Raw genomic sequence first — 13,754 nt, forward strand, 5'->3', positions numbered from 1 at the left:
AAAATAGTTTTGATAATTTACAATTTACTAAAAATATCCAGTAATTCAGGTTCTCAAATTATCTCTATAGTTTTGAACAAAGTAGCCTTTATGATTTGTTTTTCTTTTTTAATTTTATTTATTTATTTGAGGAGCAGGGGAGGGGGAGCACTGGCTGGGGGGGAGGGGTAGAGGAGAGGGAGAAACAGACTCCCCAGTGAGCAGGGAGCCCAACATGAGACTTGATCCCAGGACCCTGGGATCACGGCCTGAGCCAAAGGCAGATGCTTAACTGATTGAGCCACCCAGGTACCCTGCCTTTATGATTCTTTTTGATTTTTATTTATTTATTTTTTAAAAGTTTATTTATCTTTTTAAGTAATCTCTACACTCAGTGCGGGGCTCAAACTCATGATCCTGAGATCAAGAGTCGTGTGTTCTTCCAACTGAGCCAGCCGGGTACCCCTCTGATTCTTTTTGTAATATCCTCTACATTATGGTTACTTTCTACTGATTTCTTACATTATTTATTTGTCTTTTTAAGATTTATTAATTCTTCTGCTTTTTATTTTTTTATTTTTTTAAGATTTTATTTATTTATTTGACACAGAGAGAGAGAGCACAAGTAGGCAGAGAGGCAGGCAGAGGGAGAGGGAGAAGCAGGCTCTCCACTGAGCAGGGAGCCCGACGTGGGGCTTGATCCCAGGACTCCGGGATCACGAGCTGAGCCGAAGGCAGCTGCTCAACTGACTGAGCCACCCAGGTGCCCCAACTCTTCTGCTTTTTAAAAGAGCTCTTAGATGTATTTATGTATTATTATTTTTTGTTTTTTAATATTTAATTCCTTTTCCCTTTTGTTTTCTTAGGTTTATTTACTTTTTCTAACCTTCTTAATTGTTTACTTAAATTCATTGATTTTCATTCTTGTTTATGTAATATAAGTATTTAGAGCTTTAAACTTTTGTCCAGTGTTTTGGTTGTATTCAATAGATTCTGATATGGTTTTCATGATTATTAGATATTTTGCAATTTGTGTTTTGATTTCTCTGATCAAGTATTAAGAGACTCATAAGCTACCCTTCCTTTTTTTCTTTCTTAAAGCCTTTTAAAAATTTAATATATATATAGAAAAGTTGATAAATATATATACCCAGTCTGAATTAGTGTTTTTAAAGCCACTACTATGTAACCAGCACTCAGGTCAAAGAAAAGAACATTGGCAATACTACTAAATCACATGTTGATCCCTCCCAATAATTAGCCATCCTCCCTCCACGCCCCTAAACTAACACTAAAGTTTATTTGGCCACTTTAATTCATTGTCCTTGCTGTGGATCAGTGATTCTTAAAACTTTAATATGCATCAGAAAGCATGCTTAAGTTCAATTACTAGATCCCACCCTCAGAGTTTTTTATTCAGTAGGTTTGGAGTGTGAACTGAAAATTTCTAGCAAGTTCCCAGGTGATGCTGATGCTGATGCTGTTGGGCTGGGGACCATGCTTGGAAAACCACTGCTGGAGTATTTTATTCATTGTATGGCTATTCCATAGCTTATCTCATATATGTGGATGGATATTTGGGATAGTTCCAGCTTTTGACTGTTGGAGTTGCTATGAACATTCTTATAGGTTATCTTTTGGTTCGTGTGTGGATACGTTTCTTTTGGACATATACCTAAGGAGTGGAATTTTTATTTTATGGGATATGCATATGTTCAACTTTAGTACATAATGCCAAATAGTTTCTGAAAGGTTTGTGCCATTTATATTTCTACCATCTGTATGAGAGTACTCATTTTTCTGTATCTATGAACACTTGATAATGCCAGTCTTTTGAAGTTAGGCATTCTTTGGGTGTGTTATGTATCTCAATGTGGTTTTAATATCCTTATCCCTTATATATAATGAGGTTGAGGACATTTTCAAATGTTTATTGGCCATTATATATCATCTTTTATGAATTATCAATTCAGAGAGCCCTTTGTTGATTAAATATGTGGTATCACCGTTCTCTCTGTGGTTTGCTTTTGACTATTAATGGTCTTTTGATGAATAGAAGTTCTTAACTTTAATGATCTCTAGTTTATCAATCTTTCCCTTTCTTGTCAGTGCTTTTTGTGTCCTTTTAAATAAATCTTTCCTTTCCCCACATTCATGAAAACATTCTTCTGTGTTAACTCCTAGAAGTTTTTTTTTTTTTTTATTAAAGATGTTATTTATTCATCTGAGACACAGAGATAGAGAGAGAGCATGAGCAGGGGGAGAGGCAAAGGGAGAGGGAGAAGCAAGCTCCCCGCTGAGTCAGGAGCCCGATGTGGGGCTTGATCCCAGGACCCTGGGATCATGACCTGAGCCGAAGGCAGACGTTTAACCATCTGAGCCACCCAGGCGCCCCAACTCCTAGAATTTTTATTGTTTGTCTTTTATTTTTAGATTTATCGTCCTCTTAGAATTGATTTTTGTGCATGGGAAGAGGTAGGGTTCATGTTTAACCACCCCCTCCACACCTCACAAGTGCCAGTGTAGTCTTCCTCAGTGCTCTGCAAGCTACCTTTGTTATAGAACAAGTGTCCATATGCTTGCGTTTCTCTTCATATGACTAATTTGCCTCCACCTTCCTTTACAATCAGTATCTTAAAGTTTTCTCTAGTTTAATCATTACACATTAAATGTATATCCCATCAAAGGCCATTTGAAGGATCTGGGCTGTTTCTCACAGGCTTCATTTTCAACTTGAGTTTTCCTAAAAAAAAAAATAAGTCTTAGCTCTAGTATCAGATGTATGGAATCTCTCCCCTGGCTAATAAATATAAATAATAAAATATATGAATGTAAATGTATATGTGTGTATATAAGAAAAATTCATTCAGTAAAAGAATTGATCAATGATTGTTTTATCATAAATTTGGCTCCATTAGTTTTTGAGAATCTACTTGTCATAATCGTCTTACCTATTTTCTGTTGGGTCATAGGTGTGTACTTTGTAAAAAAGATCACAATTTGATTGGTATGTTCTTTTTAAGATATGTTAAAAAACATAGATTACAGTACAATTTTTTGGCCTGAGAACTGTTTTGGTTCCTTAAATATTTTGTCTATTTTTTTCTCTGAGACACTAAGTATTGGTTCTCTGTTAAATTCTCAGAGAAATGTTATTCTTAAGTTTTTGGAGACATTGAGGTGTTCTCAAATGTACCACCCTATAGGAATCTGCCCTAGCAATCATGGTTTGCTTTGGGATATTTGGTTTTCTCTCCAAATTTGTGTTTATTCTCACATTCTCATCTATTTTTGGGGGGGGATGTGTTTTCTGTGTTACCTTCCTAACTTGCCAACTTCTTAGATGCTCCTTGCATTCTTTAAATACAGTGTTTATTATATAACTTCATTCCATTTCTCTAGACTTTTATCTTTATTCTTGCCATCTTTTCTTAACACGAATCACAAGTGGGATGAATTAATTTTACATAACCCTTAGTTGTGTAGAATAGAAAATTTTTATCCTGTGCAGCTCTCACTTTCAGTATTTCAACATAGAAAATGTTTGAATTAAAAAAAAATTTTTCAGTCCAGGAGTACTGGTTTGAAACAAAGATGTCCCCCCTAAAGCAACATACTTCTGAAGGATCTGATCTGGGAGAGCAAACAAAAAGTGACGTGATGGAAAGAGGCCTGGACTGGGAGGGCAGAAGTTCCACAGAGAAGACACATTATAAATGTGAGGAATGTGGGAAAGTCTTCAAATATAATTCCTCCTTTATTAGCCACCAGAGAAATCATACTGGTGAGAAACCCCATAAATGTAATGAATGTGGCATAGCCTTTATGAGCAGTTCATCTCTTTTAAATCATCGTAAAATTCACACAGGCAAGCAGCCTTATAGATGTATTGAATGTGGGAAATTCCTTAAGAAGTACTCAACATTTGTTAATCATCAGAAAATTCATTCTAGAGAGAAACCTCATAAATGTAATGAATGTGGAAAAGCTTTTGGAAAGAACTCTATCCTTTTACGTCATCAGAGAATTCATACTGGTCAGAAACCCTACAAATGTAATGACTGTGGGAAAGCCTTTGCTCAGAATGTAGCCCTTACTCGTCATGAGAGAATACATAGCGGAGAGAAGCCTTTTGAATGTAATGTATGTGGGAAAACTTTTAGGGATAACTCAACTGTGTTGGAACATTTGAAAATCCATACTGGTGAAAAACCATATCGGTGTAATGAATGTGGAAAAACCTTTAGGAAGAGCTCAACTCTTGTTAGTCATCAAAGAATGCATACAGGAGAGAAACCCTATCACTGCAGTAAATGTGGAAAATCTTTTAGGTATAGCTCATCCTTTGCTGGACATCAGAAAACTCATAGTGGAAATAAACCCTATCAATGTAACGACTGTGGGAAAGTCTTTACGAAGAGCTCAACCCTTATTGGACATCAGAGAATTCATACTGGAGAAAAGCCCTATTACTGTAAGAAATGTGGGAAATCCTTCAGGCATAGCTCTGGCCTTGTTGAACATCAGAGAATCCATACTGGAGAAAAACCTTATGAATGTAATGTATGTGGGAAGGCTTTTCCCCAGAGTTCAGCCCTTAAACAACATAAGAAAATGCATAACGAAGAAAGAGCCATCAAATGTAGTTAGTGTGGTAGATCATGCAGAAGTAGTTTATTCCTTTTGACCATCAAAGAGGAAACACTCAACAAATCACACATTTAAGAAAAATAGTCTGTGTACCTCTATCCTGGAGAACTTCTCACTTGTAAGGATGTTCACTGTAGTATGGTTTGTATTAGTGAAATATTTGAAGAACGTAAATGTCTATCAATATGGAAATAGTTACTATAGAACACTATGTAGGAAGTAAAAAGAATGAGGTAGAACTCTATATAGAACCATAGAAATAACCCCATGATACCTTGTTCAAGTTAAAAAAGCAAGTTGCAGAAAATCTACATGTTGTGGTCTAATTTATATTTTAAAAAATGAAGCTGTTTTTATTTGTACATATATGTCCTGTGTATTCAAAAAGAGCTGGTAAAATAAAAGTCCAAAAGTTGTTATCTTTGAGAAGAATGTTTTTATTGGTATGATGAAGTGAAATTTTGACTTTGGCTTTGTTTTTTGAAATATTTAATCACATATATATTCATATATCTTCTATAATTTAACACAGTTGTCTTTCTAAATAAGGAAATTCAGAAACCATAAAACACACACACACACAAAAACTAAAAACTTTTGTATGATCAGAGGCTTTATGGTGTTAAAATAGAAAGAACCAGACTTGGATAGAATAATATTACCATCATCATATTATAACAAATAATACTTAGAATATCTAAAGAGTTCATAAAGATACATAAGAATAATATAAAAATCCCAGAGGCGCCTGGGTAGCTCAGTCGGTTAAATGTCCTACTCTTGATTTCAGTTCAGGCTGTGAGATCAAGCCCTGCCTCAGGTTCCTTGCTCAGCGGGGAGTTTGCTTTAGATTCTCTCCCCTGCTCTCCTTCTTCCCCTCCCCCCTATGCACTCACTCTCTCTAAAATAAATAAATCTTTAAAAAAAGAATAATATAAAAATCCCAGTGGAGAAATGGTTTGGAATATGAATATACAGTTGTCAGAAAAAACAAGCACAAGTAGTCAAAAAGAGATAACCAGCTTTAGAGAAATGTGAAAATGATCAAAATTTTTTTGTCCTATTTGGCAAAAATTTATAAGATAAAAATATTTTGTGCTTTTGAAGGTGCAAGAAAATAGGCACACCTACATGTCGTTGAAGGAATTGTGAATTAATGAAGTGTTTGGTGATGAGAAGCATAATTTGACTATATCGACCAACTTTTAGAAAGCTACTCTTTGACTTAACATTTCTACTTCTTAAAATCCAGTAAAGAGTAAAGATGGTCTTTAGAGCACTACAGTAATGAAAAGTTGGAGTCACCATAGTATTTATCACCAGGGCAATGGTTAAATTAAGATACATGCATTCATTGGACTACCATGCAGTCATTTAATATATAACAATTACAAAGCAGTCATTCAGTTAATCAATTAACATTTAATGAGTTAATTTTTTATTTTATTTTTTTTAAATACATATTTTTAAAGATTTTATTTATTTGACAGAGACACAGCAAGAGAGGGAACACAAGCAGGGGAGTGGGAGAGGGAGAAGCAGGCTTCCCGCAGAGCAGGGAGCCCGATACGGGGCTGGATCCCAGGATCCTGGAGATCATGACTTGAGCCAAAGGCAGACGCTTAATGACTGAGCTACCCAGGTGCCCTGAGTTAATTTTTAAAAATATTTATTTATTAGAGAGAGTGAGCATGAGCGGGGGGAGGGGCAGAGGGAGAGGGAGAAGCAGATTCCCTTGCTGAGTGGAGGTCGATCCCAGGATCCTGAAATCATGACCTGAGCTGAAGTCAGACCTTTAACTGGCTGAGCCACCTAGGTGCCCTTAATGAATTAATTTTTTAATTAACAGGGAAAGATGTCTAAGACTTAAGTGGGAAAAGAGCCAAATTGTGTAATGATGTAGGATCCGTTTGTGCATTAGTTCAATCTTTTATTACACAAATATATCACTGGTAGTTTAAAATATAAGATAAAGCAAGATTATTGATGAATTTTATGGAACAGAAAGGAACTAAACATTCAACTTAAACTAGAAAAGGGCTAGCATTAATTAGAAGCACAGTTGGGAATATGTGTGTTATTAGTGAAAACTGGTTAAGCTTTGGATAGCAGTTTGACAATGTGAATGTAAATCTAAATGTATGCTCTCATTGACCCAGAAAAGCCACTCTCTAATAATTCGACTAGCTTACAGAGATTGTATTGCTCATCATAGCATTGTTTATAATAAAGCCCTAGAAAGAGGTGGGAAAAACACCTAGGATAGGAAAATGTTTAAGTAAGTTAAAGTTATAGAACTTTCATAGACTGGTATCCCAGTTGCTATTGGTACATAATAAGCCACCCAGATTTAGTTACCATTTTGTTATGCTCACAGATTTTGTATCAACAATTCAGAAAGAGCATAGCAGAAACAATTTTCTAACTGTATGATATTTGGGTCTCAGCTGGGAAAACTCAAGGCTGGAATGGACTTAACAGTTGCATGGTTGAATCATTTGACGCTGTCACAGTACAGTAGCCACAAGTGGCTAATGAGCAGTTAAAAAGAGGCTGGTCTGAATTGAGATGTGCTATAAGTGTAAAACATACATTGGATTTTGAAGACATAGTATGAAGAAACTAAAATATCTCAATAATTTTTTAATGTTATTACAGGTCAAAATGATATTTTGGATATATAGGTTAAATTAAATATATTAGAATTATTTAAAATGATTTTAATGTGTCTGCTAGAAAATTTAGTTACATATGAGACCCACATTTGGGGTTCACATTATATTTCTATTGGTCAATATTGATCTGAAAGCCTGCTTACAGGTTTGGTGGTTGATGCTATTGGCCGAGAGCTCAGGTAGGGCCTTCTGTACAAAGGGCACTCTGGCAGGACAGCTGAGGCTGAAGTGAGTACAAGCTGGGGTGTCTTGGGGTGTTCAGCATAGGGGACACCTTGGTGGGGTGGCTTGAGTCAAGGCAGGTATGGGCCAGGGGTTTCTGGAGTCTACTTGGAGGGGGTGCCCTGGCTGGGTGGCTGGAGCTGAGGTGGATCACCCGTTGGGGTTTCCCAGGGTGCTCTGTGAAGGGAGCGCCTTGGCAAGGTGATTTATTTTTGTAAGTGGAAGTTTGTACCTTTTGACTCCCCATCACCCATTTAATCCCCCTTGTCATAGATTAATTTATTGTGGGTTTATTTCTGGGCTCTCTTTTCTGTTCCATTGATCTCTGTGTCTCTTATGTCAATACATACTGTTTTGATTACAATAGCTTTGTAATATAGTTTGAAATCAGAGAGCATGTTGTCTCCAGCTTTGTTCTTTTAAGATTGCCTTGGCTATTTGGGGTCTTTTGTGGTTCCATACACATTTTAGGATTGTCTATTTCTTTTATTTTTTAAAAAAGATTTTATTTATTTGAGCGAGGGAGAGTGAGAGACAGCATGAACAGAGGGAATAGGGAGAAGCAGACTCTCTGCTGAGCAGGGAGTCTGATGTGGGGCTCTACCACAGGACCCTGGGATCACAACCTGAGCTGAAGGCAGACACTTAACCTACTGAGCCACCAAGGCACCCCAGGATTGTCTATTTCAGGGAAAAATGCCATTGGGGTTTCAACAAGGATTTCATTGAATATATAGATTGCTTTGAGTAGTGTGGACTTTTTTTTTTTTAAGATTTTATTTATTCATGAGAGAGAGGCAGAGACAGAGGGAGAAGCAGGCTCAATGTAGGACTCGATCCCAGGATCCTGGGATCACGACCTGAGCTGAAGGCAGACACTTAACTGACTGAGCCACTCAGGCGCCCTTAGTGTGGACATTTTTTTTTTTTTCATAATTGAAGTATTTTTATTTTATGTACAATGTGTTGGCATTAAAGTAGGTATCTTGGGTATCTGCAGTTAAGGTAGGTTATCCTGGATGACCAATTCAAGGAAGTTCACTTAATCCAACTTAATGAAGCCTATGTCCTTTGCGTACTGACGGAAACACTGGCGGCACATACTGAGGCCGTATTTCCGGATCAGACTGTGCCGGTTTGAGCAGACGCGGCAAGAACGAGAACCCTGGCCAAATTTCCTCGGATGGCTCCAGTACAGCTGCTGGTGACCCATCTTGCTCTCTCAGATGCAACGAGGTAAAAGGCTAGTGTGGACATTTTAACAATATTAATTCTTCCATCCATGAGCACAGAATATCTTTCCATTTATTTGTTTTATTCGATTTCTTTCATCAATGTCTTATAGTTTTTAGTGTACAGGTCTTCCACCTCCTTTGTTAAATTTATTTCTAGATATTTTATTCTTTTTGATGCAATTGTAAGTGGGATTGTTTTCTCAATTTCTCTTTCTGATAGTTTGTTATTGGTGTACAGAAATGTAACAGATTTTGTATATTTATTTTCTACCCTCAACTTGACTGAACTCATTTATTTTAACAGTTTTTTGGTGATGTCTTTGGTTTTTTTTTTTTTTTTTGAAAGATTTTATTTATTTATTTGATAGAGACACAGCAAGAGAGGGAACACGAGCAGGGGGAATGGGAGAAGGAGAAGCAGGCTTCCCGCTGAGCAGGGAGCCCGATGCGGGGCTCGATCCCAGGACCCTGGGATCATGACCTGAGCCAAAGGCAGACGCTTAACGACTGAGCCACCCAGGCGCCCATTTTTGGGTTTTCTTTTCTTTTTTTCAGAGAGAGAGCAGGCATGTAGGGGGCAGGAGGGAGAGAATCTTAAGCAGGCTCCATGCCCAACACAGAGCCCAGTGCAGGGCTGGATCTCACAACCCTGAGATCATGACCTGAGGCAAAATCAAGAGTCGTGTGTTTAACCGACTGAGCCACCCAGGCACCCCTGGGTTTTCTATATATAAGATCATGTCATCTGCAGGGCGCCTGGGTGGCTCAGTTGGTTAAGCGACTGCCTTCGGCTCAGGTCACGATCCTGGAGTCCTGGGATCGAGTCCCGCATCGGACTCCCTGCTCGGCAGGGAGTCTGCTTCTCCCTCTGGCCCTCCCCCCTCTCATGTGCTCTCTCTCATTCTCTCTCTCTCAAATAAATAAATAAAATCTTAAAAAAAAAAAATCTTAAAAAAAAAGATCATGTCATCTGCAAATAGTGACAGTTTTGCTTCTTCCTTTCTGATTTGAAATAAAATGCCTTTTATTTCTTTATCTTGCCTAATTGCTCTGGCTGGGATTTTCATTACTATGTTGAATAAAAGTGGGGATAGTGGGCATCCTTGTCTTGTTTCTGATCTTAGAGGAAAAGCTTTCAGCTTTTTACTCTGAGTATGATGTTAGCTGTGGACTTGTCATATATGGTCTTTATTATGTTGAGGTGTGTTTCCTCTTATCAACTTTGTTGAGTATTTTTACTATGAACAGATGTTGGATTTTGTCAAATGTTTTTCTGTATCAAGATGATCATAGGATTTTTATCTTTCATTTGGTTAATGTGGTGTATCACATTGATTAATTTGTTGATGTTGAAGCACCCTTGCATCCCTGGAATAAATCCCTTCAGTCATGGTGTATGATCTTTTAATATATTGTTGAATTCAGTTTGTGAATATATTGTTTTTTTTTAAAGATTTTATTTATTTGAGAGAGAGAAAGAGAAAGATACTGAGAGAATGAGTGGGAGGAGGGGCAGAGGGAGAAACAGACTTCCTTTAGAGCAGGGAGCCCAATGCAGGACTTGATCCCAGGACCCTGGGATCATGACCTGAGCTGAAGGTAGACACTTAACCGACTGAGCCACCCAGGTGCCCCTGATTTGTGAATATACTGTTGAGGATTTTTGTATCTTATGTTCAGCAGGGATATTGGCCTATAGTTTTCTTGTGGTATTTTTATCTGGTTTTGGTATCAGGGTAATGCTTCATAAAATGAGTTTGGAAATATTCCTTCCTTTTTAAATTTTTGAAAAGTTTAAGGACTGGTTGTTATCCTTTATTTATTTATTTATTTATTTTTATTTATTTTAGAGAGAGAGAGTGAGAAAGAGCATGAGATGGGAGATGGTCAGAGGGTGAAGCAGACTCCCCATTGAGCGGGGAACCCAATGCAGGACTCGATCCCGGGACTCCAGGATCATGACCTGAGCAGTCGCTTAACCAACTGAGCCACCCAGGCACCCTGGTTGTTAGCCTTTAAATGCTTGGTAAAATTCACCTGTGAACCATATGTTCCTGCATTTTTGTTTGTTGAGATGTTTTTGATTACTGATTCAATCTCTAGTAATCAGTTCAGATTTTGTATTTCTTCATGATTCCATCTTAGTGGTTGTATGTTTCTAGAATCCGTTCTTCTAAGCTGTCTAATTTGTTGGCCTATAATTGTTCATAGTAGTCTCTGTGGTCCTTTGCATTTCTGTGGTATCAGTTGTAATGTCTTCTCTTTCATTTCTGATTTTGAATCCTCTTACCTTTTTTCTTGGTGAGTCTTGCTAAAGGTTTGTCAGTTTTGTTTATCTTTTTAAAGAACAAACTTTTAGTTTCATCGATCTTTTCTATTGTCTTTTTAGTCTCTATGTTATTTGTTTCTCCTCTGATCTTTGTTATGTCCTTTATTCTATTAACTTTGGGCTTTTTTTTAAAAAAAGATTTTATTTATTTGAGAAGGAGAGAGAGAGAGAGAGAGATATCAAGAGTGCAAGAACAGGGGGAGGGAGAAGCAGACTGCCCCCTGAGCAGGGAGCCTGACATGGGGCTCAATCCCAGGACCCTGGAATCATGACGTGAGCTGAAGGCAGATGCTTAACTGACTGAGCCACCCAGGTGCCCCTAACTTTGGGCTTTGTTTGTTCTTTTTCTAGTTCTTCATGTGTAAAGTTAGATTGTTTATTTAAGATCTGTTTTTTCCTTGATGTAGACATTTAATGCTATGAGCATCCCTCGTAGAACTGCTTTGGCTGCATCCCATAAGTTTTGGTATGCTGTATTTTCATTTATATTTGCCTTATGTATTTTTTTATTTCCCTTTTGATTTCTTCTTTGACCAATTGGTTGTTCAGTACCATGTTTTATTTCCACATATTTGTGAATTTTCTAATTTTCTTTTTGTAATTGATTTCTACTTTCATACCATTGTGGTTGGAAAAGATGTCTGATATGATTTCAGTCTTCTTAAATTTATTAAGGTTTGTTTTGTGTCCTAATATATGATCTATTCTAGAGAATGTTCCATGTGTGAGAGGAATGTGTTCTATTGCTTTTGGATGGAATGTTCTGTATATATCTGTTATAATCCTATGTATAAGTTATATATCTGTTAAGTCTATCTGGTCTAACATTTTTTTTTTTTTTAAGATTTTATTTATTCATTTGAGACACAGAGATACAGAGAGAGAGTATGAGCAGGGGGAGAGGCAGAAGGAGAAGGAGAAGCAGGCTCCCTGCTGAGCCAGGAGCCTAATGTGGGGCTCAATCCCAGGACCCTGAGATCATGACCTGAGCCGAAGGCAGATGCTTAACAACTGAGCCACCCAGGTGCCCATGTAACCTAAGTTTGAATGTATTCTAAAGCTCTGCATTTTACTCACTCCTCCCACATTTTGTTTTTGATGTCACATTTTACACCTTTTTATTTTGTGTATCCCTTAACTAATTATTGTAGTTATAGTATTCTTACTACTTTTGTCTGTTAGCCTTCATACTTGCTTTATAATCAATTAATCCACCACATTTACAACATTAGATTTTTCTAAATTTTACTATATATTTATTTACCTTATTGATGAGATTTATACTTTCATGTTTTCCTGTTACTAATAGTGTCTGTTTTTTTTTTTTCAGCTTAAAGAAGTCCCTTTAACATTTCTTGTAAGGCTGGTCTAGTGATAATGAACTCCTTTTAGCTTTTGCTTGTCTGGAAAACTTTTTTTTTTTTGGTTTGAAAAACTCTTTATCCCGCTTTCAATTATGAAGGACTTTTTTTTTCTTTTTCTGGGTAGGATAGTCTTGGCAGTTTTTTTTCTTTCAGTACTTTGAATATACTAAGCTACCTCCTTCTGGTATACAAAGTTTCTGTTGATACCTTTATGGGGGGTTTCCTTTAATGTAACAAGTTGTTTTTGTCTTGTTGTTTTTACGATTCTCTCCTTGTCTTTTACTTTTGACCCTTTAATTATAATGTGTCTTGGTGTGAGTCTTTTTGTGTTCATTTTATTTGGAACTCTGGGATTCCTGGTTCTGGATATATGTTTCCTTCCCTAGGTTAGGGAAGTTTCTAGACATTATTTCTTCCAGTAAATTGTCTCTTTTTGTTCTCCTTCTAGAACCCCTATAATGTGAACATTGGTCCACATAATGTTGTCCCATAAGTCCCTTAAGGTACCTTCACTGTTTTTCATTCTTTTTTCCTTTTGCTACTTTGATTGGGTGAGTTCTACTGCCTTGTTTTCAAGTTCACAGTCTTTCTTCTGCTTTGTCTAGTCTGCTGTTTAACCCCTCTACAATATTTTTCCATTCACTTCTTGTATTCTTCATCTCTGTGACTTCTATTTTGTTCCTTTTTATATTTTCTGTACCTTTTTTTGAAGTTCTCACTGTGTTCATGCATTCTTCTCCCAAGTTCAGTGAGCATCTTTATGACCATTATTTTGAACTCTTTATTAGGTAAATCACTTATCTCTGTCTCATTAAGGACTTTTTTTCTGAGGTTTTATCTTGTTCTTTCATTTGGAACATATTCCTCTGTTTCTTCATTTTCATCTCTCTGTGTTGGTTTCTGTGCACTGGATAAAACAGCCACCTTTCCCAGTCCTGATGAAGTGGACTTGTGAACTAGATGAACCTTATCATTCAACCCTGCCCTAACTCTTGGTTTTCTCTAAAGCCTTCATGATTGTCCAAGTAGCCTATTTTATTTTAGTGACTCCTAGTAGCTGATGGTGTGCTAAGACCTGTCAGTGTCCCAAAGAGTAGGATATCAATCAGCACTTAGGTTCAGCTCAAGCAGTAGCTTCTAACTTATGCAAATATATATAGTCCTGTGGGGCCACAAGTGTAAGTCCCACTGGCCACCAAAGCTAGATGCTTTAGAAGTGTCCCCTGGGTGGCAGTCACTTATATTTAAGTGCCAGGCAAGTATACAAGTTTCCTTCTGGGAGATACTAGTGACCTGGAGT

The 13,754-nt window shown here is 37.2% G+C and overlaps 1 protein-coding gene, 1 long non-coding RNA gene and 1 pseudogene across 2 annotated transcripts in view; 2 read left to right on the forward strand and 1 right to left on the reverse strand.

The window, feature by feature from the left end:
• ZNF485 (zinc finger protein 485) overlaps positions 1–5,045 on the forward strand; it is a 98,118-nt gene extending 93,073 nt beyond the window's left edge. Inside the window, exon 12 of the mRNA XM_081823896.1 lies at positions 3,548–5,045. Coding sequence (XP_081680022.1) covers positions 3,548–4,629 — 1,082 coding nt within the window. The 3' untranslated portion in view covers positions 4,630–5,045. The remainder of the gene's footprint in view (positions 1–3,547) is intronic.
• Positions 1–13,754, forward strand: part of LOC145722177 (uncharacterized) — a 423,749-nt gene that overhangs the window by 111,763 nt on the left and 298,232 nt on the right. The gene's annotated exons all lie outside the window — the stretch shown is intronic.
• LOC115944248 (small ribosomal subunit protein uS14 pseudogene) lies at positions 8,445–8,771 on the reverse strand (annotated as a pseudogene).

The sequence above is a fragment of the Leptonychotes weddellii genome, chromosome 6 (assembly GCF_054177405.1).
Source record: "Leptonychotes weddellii isolate Sample4059 chromosome 6, ASM5417740v2, whole genome shotgun sequence".
In the NCBI taxonomy this organism is placed as follows: Eukaryota; Metazoa; Chordata; class Mammalia; order Carnivora; family Phocidae; genus Leptonychotes; species Leptonychotes weddellii.